Here is a 25,625-nt window from a genome sequence, read left to right as displayed (position 1 = left end):
TGAATCACGGGAAGAGGAGCTGATAAGATAGTTGAAAATGTTTCAGACCGTGGGACATACATACATGAACCAAGAAATGCGCTTATCGTGCCTAGTCATTCAGTGCCAGCGTCATAAGTGTCTCTTGGTTTGAGGAACGGTCTCTGGTGAACGGCTGATGATTGAAGCGGCGATCATCCTCGGCAGACTCCGACGGCGACGAGGACGACTGCCACTGCCATGGCACCACCACCGGGCAACTTTCCCGCAGCTTCCATCCCGGGCAGTCCAAGCCACCTCCAGTCACGGGACTACTAATTACTGCTCGAGAAAGGCGGCGAGTCATGTGAGAAGTTAGAACAACAAACCAAGGACGACAGATTTTACTTAGTACACTACACTTGGTACTGGGTTCTTGAGTTGAATTAAGTTGTGTAATTCATTTAATGATTACTTCATTGCCCGAGTCTCTGATAATATCCAATGGTGACTCCCCCCACGCCATTTCCAGCTGACAAGTCAGCGAGTTTGAAGACAGACTGGCTACGCTGCGAAGTCTGAAGAGTGCCGGCGAGTCGGAAGAGCCAGCAATTGGAAACTGGCCCAGTGGCCCGAGGGAGATAAAATGCCTTTTCTGGTCTAGGCTGCCTTCAGGGTCCAGACTAGAAAAAGCCAAGAGGGTCCGGCCCCAATCAGCGTGTTTGCGAGGGATCCTACCCTTCTGCAACTGAGACATTTTGTCCGGATGATGGACAACGAAGACTTTCTCAAGAAAAACATCGCTTCCCCCTAGTAAGAGGCGATACTCGAAGGCTACCATCTCACTGAGACATGCTCCCACCATCACCACCACCTCCTTATCCTCCTCCTCCTACTCAGCACTGCATAGATCCTCAGATATCACCATGATTGTCACGGATGCACCTGCAATGCATGCAGCCCAGTGCCAGCCACCAGGGTAATAAACTAAAGATAGTAACACCATCCCAGCCTGAAAACGATAAAAGGGTGAGTGATTGTGTATTTGCTTGTGTACAGTACTGTATGGACTTCGTCCGTACTTACTAGACTGTCTAACTGTCTAGAATACTCATACTACGGTAGTCTAGTCAGTCAGTCGTATCGGCTAGTGGCCCCCGGATCGACATACCAGGTTCTCTGCTCTCCTGATGCTGCCGGGCAATCTTCTCTTCCCTCCAGGCTTCCTTTCCCCTCCCTCTTCGCCCCCTTCCCTTCCTCTTCCTCCGCGTTGAGGTTGGGACTGATTGTAAAACTCACTTCACCCAGTCAAACACAAAATAACGAGCATGTTTCGCCGTCCCTCCCAGTCCCAGTTCTTTCCAGCCTATCTGCATGAACCCCGCCATGGAAGGCAGCCGACTAGCTAACTAGCTTGTTTGCCACGGACCTCGGGGAAGTTACGGAGGAGACGAAATGAACTTACTGTACTTATCTCAGCCAACTTACGACTAGCAATACGGCCATCCAGCACTAGTTACCTAGTACTATACTATACCAGTTGCATTCTTGGATGGCTGGCTCCATTAGCATCCCGTCTGGAGCTTAATCAACACATAGCGTCGCCACCTCGACCTCGCTTCGCGTAACAAACCCAAGTGGTACGAGACAAGATGTTGGACAAACTACATATACTGAGCCTCCAGCATGATTCCTCATTCCCCAATCCCCAATCCCCAATCTCAACCCCGTCTTCTTCACCCTTTGATCTCCTGAAATCCTAAATCCTGAACCCTTGCCCACCCCCCTTCCATTCTCCAGGATCTGCTTCACTGCCTTCGATCTAGGATCTCTCACATTGGACCCTGGCCCAGATTTGACATATCATTCTTGACCCATCTCATTGCTGTAAGCCCACTCCTATCTCTCTCTCTTGCTTGCTCCAAATCCTCTGGTCTCCATCGTCTGGCATTTCCTTCTGAAGATCTTGTTCAAGATCCAGGAGATCACCGCTGGGACCCTGCAGTGACAGGCACTCTATTCCGAAAAGTATAGCTCGTGAGTCATTAATCTCTCAGTTAAAGCTGCTATCATGTATCTGTTGCATTCTGCGATTGCTGTCGCCTCCCTGGCCCTGCTTGCCAACGGACAGAACTCTTCCTACAATATCAATGTCAATGACATTCCAATCGATACGAGAAGTATGTCGTCACCTAGCTAACAATGAGGACTATGCGATTTCCCGCGATACTGACCTTGTTACTTGGATAAGCTCAATGGTGTAAGGCTCAGACCTCATCATGCCCGCTCCTCTGTCTTCAATTGCCTGGAACGACAAGCCAGCCAAAGGAGAATACTTGCAATCCTGTGAGTGATACCATTCTTTTTAATTTTGCTGGCAGAGTATGTCTAACCACCTGGATCAATGCTCTCAGAAAACATTGTACTATGTCTGTGACTGCAGTAACGGCCTAAGCCCGAATTCTTCGCAATATTCTCAGACGATCCCGTACTTCTTGTGCACAGAAGAGAACAATGAGTGTGTCACCAACTGCAACGGCAATTCCATCTGCCAATCGGATTGCCGCAGCCAGCACCCTTGTGGTGCGCAGGACCCCAAGCGGGTGAATACTACTTCGACATCAAACTCAACTCCAGCTGCTACTGCTGCTTCCACCACAACCTCATTGGCACCCTTCACTGGTGTGCCCGATGAGGGCGCAGCAGCCCGATCATCGACAGACATGACTCAGCTTTACGGTCTGGTGACTGTTATGGGTGCATTCCTGGCCGGATTCACGACCTTGATCTAGATTCAACCCGCGCTACAGGGGTCCCTGATACAGCCGCCGCCGCCGCCCGTCGCACTTCTGATAATGTGTGGGAATCCATTTGGCATCTTAGTGTAATATCTAATATCCGTCAGCTTTCGATTTTTGTCGGACATCGGCTACTGCTTTCGCTTTGGTGCTTTGCTCAATTCACGATGCAGCGATTTCTTCCTTTCTCTTGTGTAATGGTTGTGCTACCGTTTATGAGCTATCCTCTTCCATGATGAAACAATGATGACCATTTATTGCTGATCCAGTCAGATCCAGCGCAGGTTAAAATCATACTTCACGAGTTGAGCGTTTCATTTCACCAGACTCGAAACCTGCCATAAGATAGATTGGTTTGATCAAACGATTCACTTACGCTGGATGCTTATGCTTAATCTCAATTCAGCCCATCAAGACAGTCCCCCAGAACATGAGTATCGATTTGTAATCTTTTCAAGCAAGACAACTTAAAGCTAGTGGATCAGTCATATTGAGCTAGGCTCGACATGCACCCTTCACACATCTTGCAAAGACCGCGCATTCTGCAGATGAACAAGGCCAAGAGCAAGAAGAATAGTGCGGATACTATGGCGGGTGAAACATGGTGATAGCAAAATACAACATTATCACAAGTATGTGGCTCCATCTTGAGTCCTCCATACATACCGTCTTATAGGACAGTGTCTTTTTTTAGAGGTCATGCCGACTCGGGAGCTATACCCGGATGATTTCCTGAGGGATTGGTCATGGTTGCAAGGCGGTGGCCCGGGCGGTATGCAGCGGTGCTGATAAGTCGGGCCAAATGATGCCGCCATACCGATGACTTGGTGGGAGAGAGAGCGAGGTTAGCTCACCTTCAACCACCCTCCACCACCAGCAGGAACGTTCATTTACCGTTCAGAAGACTCCTTTCCTGCTTTGGGCTGTCTGATATCAGGTCTATATGCTTTCATGACGTATTGGCAACAGCCTGTACCAATAATCTAGAATCACCTCCGCTCCAGGCTCCAAAATCAGCTCGTTCCCCACTTCACCTACTGTCTCGCGACATTCGTTGCTGCCTCTGTTGCCCTGTTCTCCTCTCCCCGACGCACTTTTGGGCTCAAAACATCATCTCAGAGATATCTTTTGACTCTGGGCTTGCTTCATACTGTCTTGCTCGTCGGCAGCAGTGCTGACGACGTGTTGGAGGGATGGAGTACCCACCAACGGATGGGCATACCGAGCCCTCAGCCGCGTACACGGGCCAAGGGCCGGGTAGTGGTAATGTTGACTTGGACAGCGTCAGCGGAGCCTCGCTGGGCTTGAATATCAGGGTCGAAGGTAAGAACCACCCGTTCCCAGTGCGTATGTGCTCGTTTGAACACTAACCACGAGCCTTCACGCCCAAGATCCTCCGAAGTTCGAACTGGAATCATACATCGCGAACTATACTGGTAGGCGACTACTACTTTGCTCTCGGCTCATCCTCATCAAAGCTGACCGGCATTTCGGCGCCAGGCCGGACCAGGTACAATCGACTATATGTCATCGGCACATGTTCAACATATCTAGCCGTCGAGGCACTGAAAGCCGCAATTGCCGAAGCCCAAAGTGGCAAAGATGTCACCAGATACGAACGAGCGGTGCGGGCTCTTGCAGAGGTGGCGCCAAATGATCCCGAGGCTACACTTGACACGCACTGGGTGGACCACATGCAAAAGGTCGTCAAGGCTGAAACAGACAGGTTAGAGCATGAACTCAAGGGCTACAAGAACAACTTGATTAAAGAAAGTATACGGGTAAGGATGGCTGTCCCCTCGCCGCTGGGGATTCTAAGAGGAGTGTGGCCATACATGATTAACCTGTGTACTATAGATGGGCAATGAAGATTTGGGCCAGCACTATTACCTCATCGGCGATCTTACGTCGGCATCCAAGGCATATTCTCGCATGAGAGACTACTGCACGACCCCGACGCATATCATTTCGATGCTTTTCAAGATTATCAATGTGGCGATCGAACGAGGCGACTGGTTGAGCGTGCAGTCCAACGTTCACCGATTACGCAATCTGCAATCGAAACAGGACGAACAGTCCAAGGTTCAGCCGAAGCTGTCCGCCGCGCTGGGCCTCTCACAGCTGCACTCAGGGTCTTACCTGGATGCAGCCAACAGTTTCCTCAACACGGACCCGGGCCTCGGCGATTCGTACACGGAGGTGCTCACCTCCAACGACGTGGCCGTGTACGGTGGGCTCTGCGCGTTGGCGTCGATGGACCGCCACGAGCTCCAGCACCGCGTCCTCGACAACAACTCCTTCCGCAACTTCCTAGAGCTGGAGCCCCAGATCCGCCGCGCGATCGCCTTCTTCTGTAACTCCAAATTCCGCTCCTGCCTGGAGATCCTCGAGGCCTACAGGGCGGATTACCTGCTCGACATCCACCTACAACGCCACGTTCACACCCTCTTTACTCGCATCCGCACCAAGTCCATCCAGCAATACCTCATCCCGTTCAACCGCGTCACCCTAGATTCCATGTCGAAGATGTTCGCCCCCGGCACCCTGACCGGAACCGCCGGCGGCGGCGGCAGCAGCAGCAGCGGTGGCCAGCAGCAGAGCGACGCGGACATGGACCTCAGCCACCCTTTCGTGCAGGAGCTGGTCACGCTAATCCAGGATGGCACGCTGGACGCCCGCATCGATCTGGAGAAGAAGGTGCTGGTCGCCAACCAGGTCGACCTGCGAACCGAGTTGCAGGAAACCGTTCTCAATGATCTGGAGGATTATCTGCAAGAGGCACACATCCGCTTGTTACGCACCAACATCATTCGGGCTGGGTTGGAGGTCCGGGCCGACGACAAGCCCAGGGAAATGCGTGGTAAGAGGTCCGACGGGTTTGGGTCCGCCACCTTGTCTCGGGGCGCGGGGTTGTTCCAATGAAAGCCGTGATTTTGGAGGGGTGGGCGCGTATGTTGCAGATAGGTCATCACCTAAGCCAAGTAGTCAGTGGTGCTACATCACTCGTACTATTCTCTCTCTGCACGGGTTTAATCTTTTCTCGGAAGTTGCGACATAGTGTCCTTTGCAGTGTGGCTCTCAACCCCTTTCCCCCGGTGTAGTGGAAATTAATGGCAAATAGTGGTAATGACATTATTTTAAAGAGTAAGCGCACAGAGTGACATTGTACATGAACAATAGGTAGCGTCATCCTCTCCTTCCCCTCCCTCCTTCCAAACTCAGCAAGCTCGGCTCTTTGCACAAGCTTCAAATCCTTCCCGAATGAATGCAAGTCTCTATAGATACACTGACCGGCCATAGGTCATAGTTTATAAATTGAACCGGAAAGGGGCGTCGACCAAGAGTGTGGAGTGGAGCGTGGCTTAAGCCATGGCCAAGGCCAGCATCATGGCGGCACCTCCGGCAACCCAGCTGCCAGTGGCCAAGGGCAGGGCACCGTTATCGGTGCTGCTGGCGCTAGCACTAGCAGCAGCGGTGCTGGAGCCGGAGGCATCGGAGGAGCCGGAAGTCGACTTGGCGGACGAAGAGTCAGTGGACTTGCCTGAAGCAGAGCCAGTGCCGGAGGCGGTGGCAGTGGCGGCGGCACCGGATGAGGAGCCAGTAGCGGAGGCAGAGGCAGAACCGGTGATGGTGATAGGAATGGCGGTCAGGGGAGTGGTGTAGATGGCGGAGGAGGAGCTGGGGCCTTCGGAGTCGCTGGCGCTGGTGGTGCAGCTCAAGTAGGTGGTACCAGTGCGAGTACAGCCTTGGGAGTATGTACTGGAATACAGTGTTAGCAACAAGAAAGCTTGGTGTATAGAGCAAGAAGGGTCACATACGTTCCGCGGTAAGACAAGCCCATGCCGTAGGTGGAGCTGCCTACCGTGAGGGTGTAGGTGTCGTCCTCAATGTCGCAGCTACTGTCGTCGTCATCATCATCATCGGAGGTGGCAGTAGCAGCGCTAGCAGAGGAAGTCGTGGAAGCACAGCCCAGAACAAGAGTGGTGAGACTACCACCAGTCTATTTACAGTCAGATACGTTCTGGGTAACCGAGGCACAGCGAATGCATCTGAAGGGATTTCATGGCATACAGTTCCAATCACTTTTCCGGCGAGACCAACATCATCAGTGTCGGGCAAATAGACGTTGATGATGTCATCCGCAACAACGGCCGTAACGGAGGCCAACAGGGCCAGCGAGGAAGCAATCTGGAAACGCATGGTGACTGTGGATTGAGGATATGAATTCCAAAAGAGTGTTATAGAGCAGAAGAAAGGGGGGAATCAAGATATTTTATAGGCAAGCAACGGTAAACAAGATGCTCTTTGGGTGAAAGCTTCAGGAGAAAGGACAACGATGCTATGTGCAATTGGGATGCTGAGTATGGAAAGGGAATTGTTGGGGGCGAAAAGGCGCGCGAGGGCCGTTTCTTATAGATTTGTCCCAACTGGTTCCCTCTCGCTGGTGCGACAAGGGCTGAGCCTCGTCGAGGGCTGTTGTCGACTGGTTGGGGATGGCATGCGATGTTTGCAACAGAACGAGACCCTCTCATTTGGGGGCGGCAATCCTCGTGGGAGGTTCAGCTCACTGGTCGGACCCTGGCCGATCGCCAATTTTGGCGTGGAGCCATGAAAGCCATAAGGCGATTAGAGTTGGTTCGACGTGATCCGATTTTCCGATGCGCGAAATGTTGCCTCGATTTAGCCGCATGGGGACGTCCAGACGAGCAAACAAATGATCGGTTAGGGAAGTTAGAGCACAAACTAATGAACAATGAGCTTCCATGATTGATGGTACTGGAAGAATAGACGACTGAAGTCAGTTTCTTGTCCACCGTTAGAGAAGCCGGCAAGAAGTGAACCGCCAGGAACTAAGCAGCCACTAAGTGTCCACTAACACCGGGCGCGCATTTGGGGGCTGAAACCATCATTTCGTGAGACTCGCGCATGAATCGGACCCCTGCTTGTCAAGTGGGCTGAGGCACTCAGCCTCCATGTTCGCGGCTCATGTGTAAGCACTAGAAAGTAAGAATCAATCAATTCTTTTCCAAGTACCCAATGCGGACAAAGAAAGTTCCCTAGAGAAAAAAGGGCTTGTGGGTCGAGTCGCTGAGGGGTCCGTCCTTGACTCCAGCAGGACCAGCACTCCCGCTCAACCAAAATAGAGAAAATGAGAGAAGATGAAATCGTCGCAGCCCCATACTTTCACTGCCCTAGCTCAATCTGCCGCCGCCATCACCGCCAGATCTAACTCGAGCCGTCAACTCCGACTCCCGAGTTTCCAACCAACCATCTCAGTTGCTAGCCTAGCAGGTCTTCGAGTGCTTAACAACCCCACAGGCTATTCCCGCCAAGAGCAAGAATCCATTGAAGCTTGCCAGGATGTAGAACGGAGCCCCCGACGAGAGGACATCGAATAGTAATCCTCCGACTTTGGTCAGGACCAAAATGCCTGCGCCGCCATACAGGGAATAAACTCCAGCGATGGAACCTTTCAGGTGCGCCAGGGGCTGCTGGTTTTGTTCCGTAGCTGAAGTCAACAGAGCCTGCTCCTCTTGGTCCCCTTCTGTCTCATCGGCCGATACCAGGTCGTCGTTGGTCTCCTCGCCATAGAGAGTGGATGGAGAAGAACCATATCCATCTCCTACCCGGCATTGAGCACTCATACGGAGTATTCCGGTGCTGAGGACAGACAAGCTGCAGACGATGGCCCCAATCTGACTGAGCCCAACTAGCGCCATCACAACGAAGACGCCGGGACCACCGTGGGGCGCTCTGAAGTCCGGACTGGGAAGCAGTGCAAACGTGATATAGCCGACCACCCCTGACACACATGCCCCTAGCAGGGGCATCGGATATTGTCGCGACCGCTCTGACATATACCCAAAAATCGGCGCCGCCACCAACGCGATGAGCTGAGAAACACCGGTCAGAATTGAAGCCAGCACATAAGCTTTACGGCATGATTGCTTGACAGCATCGGAGCCCATTCCATCCCCGTTGTTGCCCTGGCATAAACCAGACTGTCGATAATAGTGATTGACCGCTAGGGGAATGAATAACGAGATTCCGACAGATGATGCCCGAGCCACGAAACCGCCCACATAGCCAAGGAAAATGTCGCTATTATGGAATCCTAGCATCAGCGCAGCGCCAAGCTGCTGGAAGTACGGCAAGTGTCGCTTGCTAGAATCAGTATTTCGGTCGTCACTCGCACAAATGTCCTCCGGCCTTTCCCGTCGGCCCCGAGCCCATAAAGAGCTCCAGGCTTTGCCTTCTTCCCCGGGAAGATGCCTCAACCCTACAGAACAGAGAACAGCAACCAACACAGACACGATTGCAACAACATAGTAGCTATATTGAATGGATTGTGGTGGTGAGACTCCCCACTGCTGAAGTCGAGATGGCAGAGGTAGGAAGACAACGAGGGCGACTAGTGCACCGCTTCCAGCACACATTCCAACATATCCAGCTAGCTTGGAGGATGGCGTTTTCTCAGCCACACGACTCGATGCGGTGGGCTGTGACTGTGATGGCGATCTGACCACAGCTGGAAGCACGGCCGTGACCATGGTCGATACCGCTGCGCCTCCAAGACTGAAGAGTAAACGACCTAAGAGAAGCTGAGGATAAACATTCTTCGCCTGAACAAATACGACCAACGCGATGGCGATGATTCCATAACCAGTCACGCAAACCTAAACCAATTACATGTGAGTAATTGTAGTAGTGCGCTCTTAGGAAGATACGATGAAGTTATAGCAGCACCATGGAAGAACACTCACATTACGGACTCCAACTCGATCTGAGAGCACTCCCCAGAGGGGACAAGCAATCAAGGCAAGTAATTCATCTGCGAATCCCAGAGTCCCAACAGCATCGCCTTCTCCCGCATCAAGGCCGAGAAGTTCCGTGACCACGAAGGAAACGGACGAATTGAGAAAAACTAGAAATGCAATTGAAAAGGGGCAAACTCCAAGCAAGTATGTGCATATTTGCAACCGGCTGGCGGTAAAAATTGACGTTCGTTGAGATGCCATCCTAGCCATGGTTGCAAAGCATGTCTTGAGAGATCAGAGTGGTGGATTGTTTGTAGTACTACTCAAACGAGCATCAAGGGCAACCTCGTTTTCGTCTTAACGACGCACAAAGACACATACACAAAGTCGTTCTCTGTATTTATCAGTCCTCTGTTTCAAAGCCAGGTTCTCTGCGGTCAAATTCTGCCACTGTTGTCTGTAAAGGTCTGTGAAACGTTGGACATAGACTCTGACTGGATAGACCGGTCTGGTGGTGCTACTCCGGAATGTCTCACAAGCAGTCACGTGACCAGGCGTCGGCCCGGTGGAGCGCTGGTCGGTGTTCCAGAGATAAAGGACAGGTGAGGTGGAGCAGGAGTCTCTTCAGACTTAATACTCAAGTGCCACATGTACCTTCCAATTGAAACAGTAAATAGAAATCAAGTCCACGATTGACGCCAAAGACGCAAGCTGCCATAGGTATGCATGCGATAATACAGGACTGACTTTACTACATGTGTACTATCCAAGTCATGATGATAATTAATGACGAAATAAGACTGTGGTCGCCAACTAAATCGTTAGTCAGCCGCCGCTGAGGTAAGTTAAGTAGTTAACTTAACTTACTTAGTTATTAACAAGTCAATTCACTAGTTAATCTTGAAGTTGACGCAAGGCGGTGACGGCAGATTGTCAACTGGCATCATCACCGAGCGCGGGCGGAATGACTGCCGATTGCTCCAGCTGTCCAGAACTAAGTACTGCCTCCCCCATCCTGTCCCCTCCCAAGGCCTTCCCCTCCTCCATCCTCGCATAGTTCAATCAATGTCCTTCTAAATTTCGCACCGTCAATCCTTTGCCTTGTGTCCTTGCCAATGACCGGGAGCTTGTCGTCCATACCCGTCAATTCCTGGCCATGAGGTTCGCCGTCTACGCCGGGGTAAGTTAGCTCTGTTCCTATAATGCTGGCCGTTTGTGCTCAGGCTGATCCGCTTGAATCGCAACCACAAATAGGCTTCGACTGCCCTGGCCACCGGTGTGTTTCTGAAAGCGCTACATCAAAGGGCCAACTTTTATGCCGCATGTGTATATCTTTCGCAAAGTAGCGCAAATCTTATGGTATAACTTCTGCCCTCCACTCCCAGGCTGCATGGTTGGTCACGTTGCGTCCCTAAGCGCACAGGGAAATCTGTCATTGCGATTCTGTGCAGACTGGCTAATCAATCTTTCCCAGATTTTGATGAACGTATGCCTTCTAGCCGTTGGATTCTTCCTCTTTTGGCTCCAACGTCTCCTTTATGGACCGCTCCGACCCATCGAGACCGAACAGCTATATGAGAAAGCATGGTTCGCTGTCACTGAAACGTGTCTGGCGATGACGATCTTTCGTGGAGAGCTGGGAGGGTGGTTTCTGGTCATGTTCGTTTCTCTTCTCGTTGGCAAGGTCTGGGGCTGGATCGGGGAGGGCCGCGTAGAATACCTCGAACAGCAGCCGCCTGCGAATCCACGCCTGTTTCACTTCCGGCTCGCTCTGTCCTTACTTATATCAGTCCTGTTCAATGTGTTCATGCTGAGATACTGCGTTCAGACGGTTCTTGAACAAGCACGACCCGACATGATGGTCATGTTCGGCTTCGAGTTCGCTGTCTTGACCATTCTGTCAAGCTCAACCGCCGCCCGATATTCCATATCATTGGTTGAACTCTACATTTGCCACCGGCAGTTGAAGGCCAGATTGGAAGAACGCCGTCAAGAGATTCGGGCTGCGCGGGACGAGGCCCTGCGACAACAGGCCGAGTCCGCAGAGACAAGCACCTTGCCTGGTCTACCGGATGAAAACGACGTCAACGAGATGGAGTTGGACGTGCCAGGGTGGGAAGAGAAAGGCCGGTGGATTTTTTACCTTGACCTTCTGACAGACTTCCTCAAACTTACGGTTTACTTGACATTCTTCGCCATTTTGTTCACCTTCTACGGTCTGCCCATTCATATATTACGCGACGTCGTTGTTACGATCCGTTCGTTCGGACGCCGCATCATGGACTTTGTCCGGTATCGTAATGCGACACGTGACATGAACGAGCGCTATCCTGATGCTACCGCTGAGGAGGTCGCTCGGGAGGAAGTATGCATCATCTGCCGCGAGGAGATGACCCAGTGGCACCGGGCTGGGGAAAGAGGTGAAGGTACACAACAGCAAGGTCGGGTATCTGACCGCCTTCGTCCGAAGAAGCTCCCTTGTGGCCACATCTTACATTTTGCTTGTCTTCGCAGCTGGCTCGAAAGGCAGCAGAATTGCCCGACTTGTCGACGCCCAGTCGTTGCTCCACCCCAACCACGGGGGCACGGCGACGCTGGCAACCGCAACCCCGGGGGCGACGCTGGCGGGCAGCAGAATCAGCCTTTTGGTAATCAACCACTCGATCGTAATGCACCAGTGGAGGGATTACCGCGAGCCCGAATTTATCAATTCGGACCTTTCCGAATCGGCTTTGGTGCAGGAAGAGGCGATCTTTTTCGCAATCTTCAGCAGCAAATTCACCAGGGAAATGTACCAATGCAGCGGCCAAATGATGCTATTGCGCCTAATGCTCGACAGATAGGGTTCGGACTCGGGTTCGGGCAACCGCCAGCGACTCCAACAGTTCAAAACCCGGCTTCGAGTGTGGCTCACGTACAAAATCAATTGCAGCAAGTGGAACAGCAGATCCTGCAAGAGATCAGCAGCCTACGTGTCACAGCTCAGCAACTTCAACTTGTGCGAATGCTGCAAACGGAACTTCAGCGGCTCCGCGGCCTCTCGGCTGAATCTATTGAATCTCAACCGGGTCTCTCAAGTTCTGCATTGTCATATCCGGTGACATCCACAGCCGAGCGTCATCGATTCGTGTCGGATCCTGAAACACCTGCCATGAGGGCTGGGGACTCCCGACTCCCAGAGGGATTAAGTCTTCCCGAAGGCTGGTCCCTAACACCCCTATACTCACCTGGTCAAGAATCTACACCAGTGGGTAACCCCTCCGTTCCTACTACTGCCTACAAGACAATCATACCCCCCGCACCTCCCATGACAGAAATTGAATCCAACAATTCAAATTCGGTCCAAGAGACCGCGGCTGTTCCAGGCCCCTCCGTACCTCAGGATCTGCCAAACTGGCAATCTGCCTCGACTCCTGCAGCAACTCAGACTGGTATCGAGTCACTGTCCCAGCAATGGACCAAACTGGCCTCCGAGACACAAGCTGACGATACGGAGCGTTCCGAACGTGAGCAGGGGTCGGGATCGTCGCTGGGATCGTCGTCGGGATCGCCGTCAAGGGGAAAAGCGCGGGTCGCGACAGTAGAGGATGTATTCGATGACGATGAAGTGTGATAGATAGATACTCACTCCCCTCTCCCACTTCAGAACCTCTTCCATTTCATAACCTCTCCCATATGTCACCCAGTACATTTCCATCATACCAAATCTACTCTGTTCTTGGCTTATGTATCATCACAATGGTGTTGTCAACATCCCCCCCCCCTGCAAATCCTTCACCATAGGATGTCCTTATTTTCTGGCGTTTTCGAAGCGACTCATATTCATACCCAGCTACCCTCAGTTCCAAATTTTTGCCATGTGCCTCCTGTCAAAGTCCTCTTATGTTTCACTGCTTGTACCCTGGCACATGATTCTTCTTGTTGTATGCACAGATCTGGGATAAAACATTTGTGCAATTAACATTGCTGTACTAGTAATCGGTGCCATTCATTGTGTGCGTGTCTTCGACTTCCTGCATTCTGCCTCTTTATACTTCGTAGACGACGATCGACAATGTTGGAATAAAGGTGGAGAATGCAAGGTGCAGCTGCACCCTGTGATTCGGACGGCAATTGGTCGGAGGAGAAATCGGTGCCTCGCATCTAGACTTCCGTCGAAGGGATTGTGTAAGTTACAATACTGTACATAAGTTACCCACCTATGTACAGAATATTAGACTTCATATGTACTGTAGTAATTTATAATTGAAGTACTACCATGGTTCAAGGAATCGAGTTTTACCAAGGGAGTGAGGAACTCATACATATATGGAGTCAATGCAACGCGACTGACTTGTGCCGATTTGGGGAGGAAAGAAGAGGGTTCAATCGTCTAGCGGTGCGGTACAGTCTCGTCATCAGCCCCAATTGCTGACGCCAGCTCCGCCTCCGCCCGCCCGCTCTTCTGCGCCATCATTTACGTATGCCTCGGGGCTCGTTCTTCCAGCCCCGGTTTCATGTTCCATTCTGCGTCCAACCCACCAATCCTCGTTCATGTATGCAGTGACCACTCCGCGGTCGCCTGGTTGTCTGGTGTCGTCTTACATTACTTTATTCTTAGACTACCATAATAATCTTGTTTCACCCTCCCTGGCTCATGGGCCATTTTCGTTGAAGTACGAAGAAGTCTGTTGCGAGACATTTTTCCCCGTACAGTCCATACCGCCCTGCCAGCTTCTCGCCGCTACCTGCGATCGCGGGGACTGTTTCTCACCAATCCTGAGGTCTTGATCACAACATACTCTTATTCAAGGCTCTGATCCATGGCTATTATCTTTATCGTGTAGCCTTACGGCCTTTCTTGTGAGTAAGAGTGCGGGCCCCGGTGCCTGTCTGCATGGTCTGGAACCAACTCAGGCACCAAAAGCTTAAAACATATCCGTCTGCCACGCCTTCTGCCTTCTCCGGTAATACTACTGACAAGCCTCCCAGTATCGCATTATCCTAGTATTTTCTCCCCTTCACTACTCGTTCCCATTCTATGATCGTGATCGATGATCTCCTCACGCCGCCTTGCGCCCCTTCTCGGCTTCGCCTTTATCCTCTCGGCCCTGTTCGCCTTCTACACTCTCTCCGCACAATGGGAGCCAATCCCGCAACCCGTTGGCCTGAACAGGCCGGTCGCGACACCCTCGCCCACACCATCCTTGCGCTATAATCTCACCCGGGTGTCTGAAGAATCTCCCACGCGGACACCATACGCCGCCAAACCACGCTTTGCTCCTGGTGTTCCTAAAGCGCCTGGCGCGACGTACAGCAAGATACTAGTTGTGCCTCAGGCAGACGGGGAGGACACCACCTGGATCGAGTTTGAATTGCCAGACTGGCAGTCAGCCGTTTACGTCGTAAATGATCCGTCGGCACCTTTGCATCCGCCCAAAAACAAAGGACATGAGGTGATGGTCTACCTAAGCTATATCATTGAGCACTACGAAAAACTCCCAGACATCATTGCGTTCATGCATTCGCATCAATTCGCATGGCACAACGATGACCTCTTCAACGGCGATGCATCCGAGTTGCTGCGACGTCTGAACCCGGCCTGGGTTATCAGGCAGGGTTATGTAAATTTGCGCTGCACTTGGAGCCCCGGTTGTCCGGATTGGTTGCACCCTGGCACCTTAGTTGAGGATCAAACCAAACAGGAGGAGGTCATGCTTGCTCAGGCCTGGGGCGAGATCTTCCCCGATGACCCGATCCCCGAAGTCCTATCCCAGCCCTGCTGTGCTCAATTCGCCGTCTCCCGCGAGCGCATCTTAGCCATCCCCCGAGCTCGATTCGTGTATTTCCGCGACTGGATGCTCCGGACTGAGCTTAGTGACTACATCTCCGGTCGCATTTGGGAGTATCTGTGGCAGGTCGTTTTCACCGGCGAGAATGTTGTTTGTGTCAAGGAACATATCTGCTACTGCGATGGATTTGGGATCTGCTTCGGCGGTGAAGACGAGTATAATGATTTCCGCGACCATAATACAGCTAAATCCGAATTAGAGGAGGCACTTCAGGGATGGTCTGTAAGGGCAGACTTGATTGAACTCACTCGGATGCATGGACATCTGGGCGAAGAAAGCCAATTAGACTTTCCCGAGCCTGGAAAGGATATCACTCTGGAAGAACAGCTTGAGCTCGAAGAAGCACTGATCCTCGAGCTATTCGTCAATGCCACTGACCGAGGCCAGGATCCTAGAGCCCGAGCTGCGGAGGTCGGGAGAATGTGGAATGAGGGAGATGGTTTCTAATTTGGCACATACTCGGCATGTTGATGCTCGGTCATCACCCGCATCACCCTTGGTGCGCGGTTCATTACGTGCTGATATGGATACGATAATCTGCTCTCCATTTATTTTGATATGTTTTTTGACTGATGTGGTTCTGGGATAGTGGCGAATCATGTTAGGTAGTTAGCGTGTTTGTTCCAATACTTGTATAATTTGCGTCAATTGATCTGTGCACTTGGGCTGGCTCCAGATTGCCAGATCCGCAAAAGAAATATCTTCCGCAAACAGAATGAACTTCCCCTGATGTTGAGCGAGCATGCGATGATAAATGGACGGATAAGTGTCATATATATGGCGACTAGTAGTACTTACGAGTAATGAGGTAGTACGTAGCATAGTGACAGTATATGAGAGAGAGTCAGGTGATCTCTGATCCATGCTAACTCGGAGCGGCAGTCGACGGCCTCCGTCCGTCGTTCCCTGCAGAGTTTGCACTGTCTGTCCTTCCTTCAAACCAGCCAAACAGCGTCATCCTTCCGGATAGCTTCATCGATCATCGCGAGTCGCGCACGCTTGAAGTCCAGTGGAAGCTGAGCTTCCCATTTATTTGACGGGCCCGTGGGTATCAGCGCGCTATTGGGCTGCCATCACTACCCTCAGGGCAAAGCTTGCCCGCAAGGGTCTCCTTAAATTCAGATCCTCCTAACATAATACCCAGGACGCTGCGCGTGTCCACGCTCCGGTTGTATTGATACTGGATCCTTATGGTTTTGCTCCCATAATCTTAGCATTCAACTATATCACGGTCCATTTTCTTCGAGGCAAATTGCGACAAGAAAACACTAGGTTGTGTATGTATCATCGTCTTCATCTTCTCCAATCCACAAAGTCACTGGCGCACGCCTTTCGCTCTTGCCTACGGATCTTTGCTACAGTTCGTGTCATAAGTTTTCGCCAAGGGACAAAACCGATACAATTTTGCCGGAAAAGCTTTGTGAGCCCATAGCGGCAAATATAATTACGCTCTTTATATGCCATCATGACTACGGCATCCACCCCAAACCACCATCAGCCGTCAACGTCGGCGGCCGAATTTCCAGCAACCTCAACCACAACGTCGAATGTTGACCCAAACACGCACCTTGCAACGAGTGGGTATGCGCCTAGCGAAAATCAATTAGCTGGATTGGTGGAGGCTGCCACAGCGGCTGCAGGACAAGACGTCTCGGAATGGGCTGCGGCCGCTGCAGTCGCCGCTGCAGCTGGGGCGGCTGGGAATACACATCACCTAGAGGGCTATGGACCGGACATACATATGGATGATGACAGCTTTGCAGACGCAAGTTTTGCCGCTGGGATCAATGGCGGACGGGCTCTGCGAGGACCCGGATCAGCTCCGGTGAATGAACACGCTCAAACCTCTGGGTTGACCCGAGTTGGCACGAAGAAGAGGAAGAGAAACGAAGATGCTCTTGATCCCGCCTTGACAGGAGGGGGTCATGTCGGCCTAGCAGGGGATCAGCAATCACACCACCATAGTCACCACCCACAACAACAACAGCAGCAACAGCAGCAACATCCGCATCATTACGGTGGTGATGGGCTAGATCTTCGAGGCGCCCCGCCACAATCACTATCTGAAGCTCGGGCGGTGGGCTTGCACTCGGCAGCCGCTCTCTTTCGCCAGCCCTCCAGCAACAAGAAATACACTCGTCCACCCATGTCCAAATTGTTCTCCTCACTCGAGCTTTCTCCAGAAAACTTTTTGCACCTTCAGGCAGCAGCTAAAGCTTACATGCTTGATGATCGTCATCCTGAACGCCGTGACTGTGTAGGTCAACGCGGCAAGGGGGATACAGAGATGGTCAAGCTGCGGCTATGGAATTGCGTACGTCACTTTCTCGAGGGTGAGGGTCATGGCGAGCGGTTCTTTGGAGAAGATGTGGTCAATGAAGGCATGGGGCCCAGGGCATACATCTGGCCCCGGGATCAACAGAAAATTATTTCACTGGTGATACCCTTGTTGCGGCGAATGGTAACGAACGAGCGACAGCGTCAGTATGCTGTCGAAACGAGGAAAGGCGGCGGAGCGGAGGAGCGACGGCGACGGAAGACCGAGGACAGCCTGCAAAACTTCAATGCGCACACGCCAACTGAGGATCTACAACTTCATTCTCAGCATCACCATCAGCAACAGCAACATCATCAGATTCACGATGATTATACTGCAATGCAGACCCCGATGTCAGCATCGCAGCCCCCCATGGGTTCCACCTCGCAGGCCGTGGATCTGGGCCTAACAGAGCTTCTGCTTGACGGATACACAACCGACTGGAATGCATTCGCTAAGTCCTATGACAATTATAACCAGAACTGCGAACTCGACAATCTCTGGTATTTATCGGGCCTACAGCAACCGGACTGGCGGGGCTTGGTGGCTGCCGTCGATAGCCATTACCAAGTCATTCACAATGGTGGCTATGAATGTCCTCCACAGTGTGAAGATGACAATATACAACGTATATTAGAGGCTAATGTTACTTCCGACTTACGGTGGCGGATTGGTGGTAATATTCCACAGCCCGCGAGGAACGAATTGTACGTCGCCCGACGCGTCTCACTTCTTTCATTATCGCACCATGCTAACAGGCGTCCACAGTGCAAGTAGCATTACTCGCGACGTCTCGCGCATCATCCGCGACAATCTTGCTGTGAAGCACGAACCGCATGCTACATCCCACGATCAGACGTCTGTGTCACAATCTCAGCACTTCCCGCCTTCCAATTTACCACCGATCCCTGGAGCTGCCTCTGCCGCCAGCAATGTCAGGCCACCTTCGTCGCCCATGTCTGTCTCTCTCCGTATCAACCTTATTCAGGACGGCAAACGCACACATTCCCGACTTGATCTGCCTGGCAGCCAGTGCCCTGACCTCGAGACGCTTAAGCAAGTGATCTCCCGCCGGTTTTCGGGTCAGCTGCCGGGATTATCATCTGAGTCAGGCTTGGACTCCGCTAGCGGCTGGGTCGCAGGGATCAACTGGAAGTTCAAGGTATGGCTACCAGATGGATTAACAACAGTACAAAATGACGGCGACTGGACTATTGCACTCTTGTCCGCGGGAAATGTGGATTGGATGGACGGCGACCTGAGAGTCTTGGTTGAATTTGAGGAAGCATCTTGATAGCAGGTATGTTTGCCTGTCTAACGACCTGTTATGACTTGACGCGCATCAATTTTCTGCAAGGACATTTTCTGCTGATGAAGCTGGGCGGGTTTTAATTTCCATGGTCTCGCATTCATACCCTTTTATGCTGCTTTTACGGACATGAGACACGATGATTTTCTCTATAGATACCAGTGGGTAAATAGTGTATACTCGCAGCGCTCTTGATAATCATAATACTGATGTCATTTAAGTCTAGCAGCTCTTCTACCTGTAGATAATTAGGCTTCTGAGGTGTTTCTTAATCTATGGAATACACAAATAAAGTTTTAAAATGTATGATTAGTTGAAACTTGAGGTTTCTCTCGCTTACTCACCCATTACTAGCGACCAATCTAACTTACCCATTGGTACATTGAGTCAACAACCCGAATATGTAAACAACATCAAGTATCAGGTATCAACCAGCAAGTGCCGGTAGCTCCAGCTGTCCATTTTCAACCCAGAGCCACTACGGGAGCACACTTATTAGTCTCTGTGAACGCGACGACGACGACGACGACGACGACAACCACCACCACCACCACCACCACCACCACAATGGCTCCCGGTGAAGCAGATCTCGAAATACTTCTTTCCAGACTCGAGCCCATCCTCCATCCTGACACATTCGTCTTCGTCACAGTTCTCAACACACCAGTCTCTGCGGCGAGCCAAGATGTGCAAGCACTACAGCCACAACTTCTCTTCCAGGAGGCGGAAGGTACCACACTCGTTCTCGTGCGCGAAAAGGCCATCGCGCACGGCTTCACCGACTACGTGTTTCCGTGTCGGATGATCTCCCTCAGCGTGCACTCGAGTCTTGAGGCAGTGGGTCTGATCGCTGCCATTAGCGCACGACTCCGCGATGCCGGGGTCAGTGCCAATGTGGTTAGTGGGTTTTATCATGATCATGTCTTCGTGCCGGAGGGCAAGGAGGAAGTTGCGATGCAGGTTATTGGAGGGATGTCGCGGGGTGATCGTGATTGATCGATGTGGGAGGCTTTGGGGGTGGGGTTAGCTAGAGTTTGATGCTTTCACGTTGGAAGGGAATATGTGCTGTGTATACTACTAAGCAGTAGACACGTTATGTTGTTGCTAATTTGTGCTGACTACGATGGACATGATTGGGCAGGGAGCGCTTGAAGTCGTGAGCACATTTATGGAGTGATCTTTGTGTATCTAGTAACGAACTGGATTGAAGGGGAGTGTGAGTCATAAGGGGTCTGAGGTTTTGTGAATCCATGACTTCGATATTTAATTTATTCCTGTAGTGCATGTTCTTTGTCTGAGTTAGGAATTATAGATTAGACGGCTTACTTGGACTCTGCAGCAGCATAACACGATCTATGCATGGCTTGGAAGGAACATATACCATAGCTCCAATATGACACTCGCTACCCCACCGCCCAGCCTTGTTGTACGAATCGAGCAGGCAGAGGAGACACACGTCGTGCGCCAAGCTGAAGCGGTACAAACACTGTACCCGTCCTGCGATGTCCTGATTCAGCACCAGAGTGTAGCCGGCGGCGTCGCCATCCGTACTGTCCCCCGATTTGAGGGCAAGCTAAGCCGCATCGTTGGGCTAGGGCTCCAAGGCTCCTTCACATCACAGGATCTCTGCAATGTCGAGTTCGAGTCAACCTACGCCGCAATCGGTCTGTCTCCGGAAATCCATCTGTGTGAGTACGCAGACCCTTCCGCAGGGCAGGTTCTCACTCGTGCCAGGTATTTCTCCAAGGGGAGGCTGAGTGTCTATTGCATGGACCTGGAGGATTCAGATGAATCGGTCGTCGCGCGGAAGGGTCACCCGAAGGGGAAGAATATCACGGTCAGGGAGGTGGCCTCGGATGTCGATCGCGCGCACTTCGTCGCCGTTTCCATTGCGGGATTCGCGGATGGGGGACGCTGGGAGGAGCTGCTGGGCGCCTTGGCGAGGATCGCGGCCCTGAGAGCTGATACAAGACTCTACATCGCGACGACGGACGCCGGGAAAGTAGTCGGCACCGCGGCATTGGCCGTCCTGGGTACGCATACAGCGGGCGAGAACATCGGGCATTTGTACTTGGATAGTACAGTGCCGCTGTCTCGCGGGATGGGCGCCCATGTGGCACTCATACAGGCGCGTTTGAGGGCTGCCAGAGGCATGGTGTTGAAGCTGGTGACACTGAGTACAAGGGAAGGCAGTGGAAGCGCCAAAATGCAGAAAAGACCGCATTTAGGGTGGCATATCGCAAGGAGGTATATGTCAAGGGTTGAGCTGGGCCCACAGCTTGGAGGATTTTGCGCATAGATGGCACTCTCTCAGATAATGGTGAGCTGGGCACGCAGTCCATTGGAATTGGATTAATCTTATGTGTTCATCTTAAGGTCTTTGCGTAAGTCTAGATTCATATGATGGAAGTCCGATGAGTGCGATTCTTACACTCGGTACCAAAGTCCACAATGCCATCCAATGGCCATCATTGGTCTCATTGTCTACAGAAATGTCGATGATTGCAGTCAAGTCTAATGGGGTTGATCACTGTCCCCGTGAACGGATCGACTGACTGCACCGTCACCAAAGGTATTTATAGTTGGTAGAGGGTAATGGAGGCGGTAGGCTTCGGTCACCCGCACACTGCTTATCTCAGCGCAGGTTTTGCGGCCATCAATAGAACTCCTTAGAGACTCGAAGGAGATCGCTGCACTTGGCTAGTGTGCGGTTTGGTCTTGGAAAATCCCGGTGACAAGATATTACCCGTGACGCGCTGCTATTCCGGAGCGATGGCCGTACGGCTCGGCTCTAGGTTCCGGCACGGCAGGGCTCTCGACAGATGTCTGTCAATCGCTTCGCGACAGGCATTTAGGAACAAGAAGAGAAAGGTTGGAAAATTCTCCGCTCAAGTAGCCGGTGTATCGTTAGCACTGCTATCGCCGCCGAACGCCTCTAGCCGAGCTTTCTTAGCCCTGCGCTTCATCTCCCGTTTTGATAGTGGTTTTTCAGTCTCCTCGGTTGCTACCTCAGAGCCAAGCGATGCTTTTCTTTTCAATCCATCGGCTCTAACCTCCGCAGATTCCTTCTGTTTAAATGACGGTCCTGTGGCTTTGGCAGCTGAGTTACTTCCCCCATCAACAATGTCGACGATCCCACGCCAGCTTGTTCGTTTCAATTTGGCCAAGGCGGTCACTTTCCTAGCCTCTTCGCAGATTGCCTCTTTTCCGCGTTCCTGCGACAAGCCCCAGACGCAGGCAAGATTGATCACATCCCACGGAGCCCGCACGCCCAGAGCCTTCCGCGCTTCACTTGAGACGATGATACCTCGGCCACGTGTTGCTCGTATCAGACCCATAGCATTGCCAATTAGATTACGTCGAGCTTCAATACCACTACCCGTGACACCCGGGCCGTAACAGATCTCGAAGCGAATTCCACGTGAGATAGCCGCGGAAACCATTTTGAATTTAATGTGGAACGGTAGGCGAACGGAGAAATCCAGGGAGATGATATCACACTCCAGATTGGTGCACGCGTTAAGTAGGGCTTTCTCATTTGTTGGGCGGAGAGCGACAAGATCATAGGTCTGAGTCAGGCTGGCAAGTCGTTGGTTTTGCGCAGGGTCAGAAAGGGTCAGATTCAGGCGGCTAAGAAGCACCAGGTTCCGGGGAACATCTTTTGGAGCAGATGGGGCAGTCAGGCTTGGAGGCAATTTCCCATTGATCGTGTCTGACAGTGCAACCGTGGTGTAGCCGACTGAAAGTGAGGTCAGCTCTTCATGTGGCTCTTTGAAAAAATGCGCGGTATGCTGCGCTGGTCTCGTGCCTTTTTGGGGGGAGAGGGGACATGACGCACGTTCTGCAAGGAAATTCAAAGTATGAACAGTTTCGGGATCACCCGGGCTATAGGGCACATTCAGATCGTAAAACATGATTGCGACAAAGTGGCACCCTGCGTTTGAGTCGAAATCTCACTTCTAACCCGAACGACACGAGTTCTGATTGAAGTTCCATACAGTGCTTTTGCGAGCTGTCCTAGCATGGGCATCTGAAAATCATACCGCATCAATATTCTGCCGAGGCCGGCAGCTGCCCAAGTCACCCATAGGACAAGCAAGTCTCGTGACCTCGAAGGCGGAGCGAAACGCTCTCGGCCTTTCTGATCAACCACCCATAATATTACTAGTATACTACCCTGTGCTTTGGCTGCTCTGGACGATAGCACGGCTGCGCAATTTAGACGGGTTGTTGGCCTCCTAGTCTCGCGGCTGCTGTTGTCTGTCCTTCCGATTCCTATCCTGTCGCCGCGCCCTGCCCCCCATCATCCTTCTTCCCTCGGTCCCCTCCCTACCCCGCCGCATTTTATCATTGCCATCCGATTGTGGGTTGACCTCGAAAGCTGATCGCCCCGTCGCCATTAATCATGGCGCGCGTTTATGCTGATGTCAACGAGCACATGCCCCGGTCCTACTGGGACTATGATAGTGTGAACATCTCCTGGGGTGTTTTGGAGAATTACGAGGTGGTCCGCAAGATCGGTAAGGGCGAAATCACGCTCCAATATTCAACCTCCATCGATGGGATCATCCCAGCGGGGTTCATCATGGGAGATGTGGACTGACACTTCCTTTCTTGCAGGACGCGGCAAGTACTCTGAGGTGTTTGAAGGTATCAATGTTGTCAACTACCAGAAGTGTGTCATCAAAGTCCTCAAGCCAGTCAAGAAGAAGAAGATCAAGCGTGAAATCAAGATCCTTCAGAATCTGGCAGGTGGGCCCAATGTGGTAGCTCTGTTAGACGTCGTTCGTGACAGCCAGAGCAAGACACCGAGTCTGGTCTTTGAGAATGTCAATAATACCGACTTCCGGACTCTTTACCCACGATTCTCCGACTACGATGTCCGCTTCTACGTTTACGAACTCTTGAAGGCTCTGGATTTCTGCCACAGCAAGGGTATCATGCACCGGGATGTGAAGCCTCACAATGTCATGATCGATCATGAAAAGCGCAAGGTTAGTGGTCCTAAATGCCTCATATCTATTCTTCTGCTGATGATGCCTAGCTTCGCCTCATCGATTGGGGTCTGGCTGAATTCTACCACAAGGGTACGGAGTATAACGTCCGTGTTGCTTCCAGATACTTCAAGGGTCCCGAGCTACTTGTTGATTTCCAGGAATATGACTACTCTCTGGATATGTGGTCGCTGGGCGCGATGTTTGCATCCATGATCTTCCGCAAGGAGCCCTTCTTTCACGGAAACAGCAACTCTGATCAGCTGGTGAAGATCGCCAAGGTTCTTGGAACCGAAGAGCTCTTCGAATACCTGGACAAGTATGAGATTGAATTGGATCCCCAGTATGATGATCTCCTCTCGCGCTTCCCTCGGAAGCCTTGGCACACCTTTGTCAACGCCGAGAACCAGCGCTTCGTCAGCGACGAAGCGATTGACTTTTTGGACAAGCTGCTGCGATACGATCATGCGGTATGCACTCTAATATATGAAGTTTGCATGGCGCAAAGCTGATATTATTTGTCTAGGAACGCCTCACTGCTCAAGAAGCGATGGCCCATCCGTATTTTGCTCCCGTTCGGGCTGCTGAGTCCCAGGCTGCACGGAACAACAATACAGCATAGTTCTTAGCATGAAGGTCGAACGCGCCTGATTTAGATCTACCCTGACTTTCCCCCTTTCTACTTGATACTCGCTCTGCCGGTACACCCTACATCGATTGAGTAACAACCTCTCCAGTGCCAAAACTTCATTCTGTGTTCCAGAGAGTTGGTGGAGTCAATTCAGAAGAGTCATGACAGAAGGGCTGTGCAGCTTTGGACTGATGCGTTACGCGTGCATGAACTGAAGCGCTGCGGTAGCAATGAGTTATTGAATTCGGAGACGACGACGATGAACAGATGACATACACCTAATATATCTCTGCTTGATCCTCTTGGCATACCCAGTGAGTGAAATTTGTCGAACGGTGTTTAAAGGAGGGTCATCACTCCTGACGTTATCCTTGCGTAACCTTTCCTACATTCTCCTGCGCCGGTTTACTGCAGTCTTTCACCTTTCTCGATCGTCCTTGTGGTTAGTTGGACTGGTGTTGATGGGAACCCTGCTTGTTGGTTTGCCTTGGCATATTTCTTTTTCCATTGTGATCACTTGCCATGCTTCAGCTTCGTTTACCATATGTATGCCAATTCTAGTCTGATACATCATTGAGAGGAGTGTGATCCAGTTTCATGTGTTTGAGATGGTCAACAGTCTACTTGCCTCGTACTGCATTGCTAGGGTGGGAGCCTTGAGTCTGAAGCTTTCCCCAGGGAGAGACTGACTCTGCACAGATCAATTGATGTAGGCAGCAGTCTTTTTGGAAGGTATGGCTGCTTCAGACACTCTGTAAGATCTAATTGACAGGCTACCTCATAGGCTATTGTGATGATTAGATATACTTAACCCCTTCACGTGATGTGACTCACTTCAAAAGAAAATAACATACCTATCCCTCATCCTCCCGCGAGTGAAACAGGAAAACTAAATTTCCAAGTGCTCAACTGTTTTAGCTGGTCAATTTTGAAGAATGATACTGAGTACTAGTATACATACTCATACATACGGTACATTGCATTGAACTGCCCGATCTCGACTCCACCGCCCGCCAAATTGAATCCACT

At 51.6% G+C, this 25,625-nt stretch overlaps 11 protein-coding genes across 11 annotated transcripts; 8 read left to right on the top strand and 3 right to left on the bottom strand.

The window, feature by feature from the left end:
• Window positions 1-1,739: 1,739 nt before the first annotated feature.
• ASPACDRAFT_79753 (uncharacterized protein) lies at window positions 1,740-3,165 on the top strand (the record flags this gene model as incomplete). The annotated part of the gene is made up of 3 exons (XM_020205485.1): window positions 1,740-2,138; window positions 2,210-2,304; window positions 2,373-3,165. Coding segments are annotated over exons 1-3 (577 nt in total), but the record flags the coding sequence as incomplete, so codon positions are not given.
• Window positions 3,166-3,607: 442 nt separating this feature from the next.
• On the top strand, window positions 3,608-5,928 carry ASPACDRAFT_79751 (COP9 signalosome complex subunit 1). The gene is made up of 4 exons (XM_020205484.1): window positions 3,608-4,079; window positions 4,148-4,192; window positions 4,257-4,537; window positions 4,614-5,928. Exons 1-4 carry the CDS (start codon window positions 3,950-3,952, stop codon window positions 5,676-5,678), a joined length of 1,521 nt encoding a protein of 506 aa, XP_020054534.1. The 5' UTR covers window positions 3,608-3,949; the 3' UTR covers window positions 5,679-5,928.
• Window positions 5,929-6,118: 190 nt separating this feature from the next.
• Window positions 6,119-6,956, bottom strand: ASPACDRAFT_61727 (putative GPI anchored glycoprotein; the record flags this gene model as incomplete). The annotated part of the gene is made up of 3 exons (XM_020203693.1): window positions 6,119-6,515; window positions 6,575-6,756; window positions 6,828-6,956. 3 exons carry the CDS (start codon window positions 6,954-6,956, stop codon window positions 6,119-6,121), a joined length of 708 nt encoding a protein of 235 aa, XP_020054533.1.
• Window positions 6,957-8,041: 1,085 nt separating this feature from the next.
• On the bottom strand, window positions 8,042-9,784 carry ASPACDRAFT_61726 (putative MFS transporter; the record flags this gene model as incomplete). Its single annotated transcript, XM_020203692.1, has 2 exons — window positions 8,042-9,433; window positions 9,521-9,784. 2 exons carry the CDS (start codon window positions 9,782-9,784, stop codon window positions 8,042-8,044), a joined length of 1,656 nt encoding a protein of 551 aa, XP_020054532.1.
• Window positions 9,785-10,670: 886 nt separating this feature from the next.
• On the top strand, window positions 10,671-13,127 carry hrdA (E3 ubiquitin-protein ligase HRD1; the record flags this gene model as incomplete). Its single annotated transcript, XM_020202707.1, has 3 exons — window positions 10,671-10,694; window positions 10,769-10,873; window positions 10,989-13,127. 3 exons carry the CDS (start codon window positions 10,671-10,673, stop codon window positions 13,125-13,127), a joined length of 2,268 nt encoding a protein of 755 aa, XP_020054531.1.
• Window positions 13,128-14,162: 1,035 nt separating this feature from the next.
• ASPACDRAFT_79745 (DUF3431 domain-containing protein) lies at window positions 14,163-16,094 on the top strand. Its single transcript, XM_020205483.1, has one exon. The coding sequence runs from the start codon at window positions 14,548-14,550 to the stop codon at window positions 15,790-15,792; it is 1,245 nt and encodes a 414-aa protein (XP_020054530.1). The 5' UTR covers window positions 14,163-14,547; the 3' UTR covers window positions 15,793-16,094.
• A 229-nt stretch (window positions 16,095-16,323) lies between these two features.
• Window positions 16,324-19,184, top strand: ASPACDRAFT_79744 (uncharacterized protein). Its single transcript, XM_020205482.1, has 2 exons — window positions 16,324-18,369; window positions 18,431-19,184. Exons 1-2 carry the CDS (start codon window positions 16,811-16,813, stop codon window positions 18,954-18,956), a joined length of 2,085 nt encoding a protein of 694 aa, XP_020054529.1. The 5' UTR covers window positions 16,324-16,810; the 3' UTR covers window positions 18,957-19,184.
• A 354-nt stretch (window positions 19,185-19,538) lies between these two features.
• ASPACDRAFT_44693 (ACT domain-containing protein) lies at window positions 19,539-19,967 on the top strand (the record flags this gene model as incomplete). The annotated part of the gene is made up of 1 exon (XM_020201473.1): window positions 19,539-19,967. One exon carries the CDS (start codon window positions 19,539-19,541, stop codon window positions 19,965-19,967), a length of 429 nt encoding a protein of 142 aa, XP_020054528.1.
• A 314-nt stretch (window positions 19,968-20,281) lies between these two features.
• Window positions 20,282-21,270, top strand: ASPACDRAFT_1889455 (uncharacterized protein; the record flags this gene model as incomplete). The annotated part of the gene is made up of 1 exon (XM_020198528.1): window positions 20,282-21,270. Exon 1 carries the CDS (start codon window positions 20,365-20,367, stop codon window positions 21,268-21,270), a length of 906 nt encoding a protein of 301 aa, XP_020054527.1. The 5' UTR covers window positions 20,282-20,364.
• Window positions 21,271-21,859: 589 nt separating this feature from the next.
• ASPACDRAFT_44691 (ribonuclease P subunit p30 family protein) lies at window positions 21,860-22,885 on the bottom strand (the record flags this gene model as incomplete). The annotated part of the gene is made up of 2 exons (XM_020201472.1): window positions 21,860-22,710; window positions 22,810-22,885. The coding sequence occupies 2 exons, from the start codon at window positions 22,883-22,885 to the stop codon at window positions 21,860-21,862; spliced, it is 927 nt and encodes a 308-aa protein (XP_020054526.1).
• Window positions 22,886-23,376: 491 nt separating this feature from the next.
• Window positions 23,377-24,587, top strand: ASPACDRAFT_44690 (casein kinase II subunit alpha/alpha'; the record flags this gene model as incomplete). Its single annotated transcript, XM_020201471.1, has 4 exons — window positions 23,377-23,491; window positions 23,592-23,965; window positions 24,016-24,435; window positions 24,492-24,587. The coding sequence occupies 4 exons, from the start codon at window positions 23,377-23,379 to the stop codon at window positions 24,585-24,587; spliced, it is 1,005 nt and encodes a 334-aa protein (XP_020054525.1).
• Between the last annotated feature and the right edge of the window lie 1,038 nt (window positions 24,588-25,625).

The sequence above is a fragment of the Aspergillus aculeatus genome, assembly GCF_001890905.1.
Source record: "Aspergillus aculeatus ATCC 16872 unplaced genomic scaffold ASPACscaffold_11, whole genome shotgun sequence".
NCBI lineage: Eukaryota > Fungi > Ascomycota > Eurotiomycetes > Eurotiales > Aspergillaceae > Aspergillus > Aspergillus aculeatus.
The sequence above is the reverse complement of the archived record's forward strand: the minus strand, read 5'-3'. Positions and strand labels throughout refer to the sequence as shown.

What these genes read in the sequence shown, in the direction of transcription:
- ASPACDRAFT_79751 (XM_020205484.1), top strand. Translation starts at nt 3,950, where the DNA reads ATGGAGTACCCACCAACGGATGGGCATACCGAGCCCTCAGCCGCGTAC. An exon ending in CTTGAATATCAGGGTCGAAG is followed by an intron (nt 4,080 to 4,147) that starts GTAAGAACCACC and finishes TTCACGCCCAAG; the next exon opens with ATCCTCCGAAGTTCGAACTG. An exon ending in TGATTAAAGAAAGTATACGG is followed by an intron (nt 4,538 to 4,613) that starts GTAAGGATGGCT and finishes TGTGTACTATAG; the next exon opens with ATGGGCAATGAAGATTTGGG.
- ASPACDRAFT_79745 (XM_020205483.1), top strand. Translation starts at nt 14,548, where the DNA reads ATGATCTCCTCACGCCGCCTTGCGCCCCTTCTCGGCTTCGCCTTTATC.
- ASPACDRAFT_79744 (XM_020205482.1), top strand. Translation starts at nt 16,811, where the DNA reads ATGACTACGGCATCCACCCCAAACCACCATCAGCCGTCAACGTCGGCG. An exon ending in CAGCCCGCGAGGAACGAATT is followed by an intron (nt 18,370 to 18,430) that starts GTACGTCGCCCG and finishes AGGCGTCCACAG; the next exon opens with TGCAAGTAGCATTACTCGCG.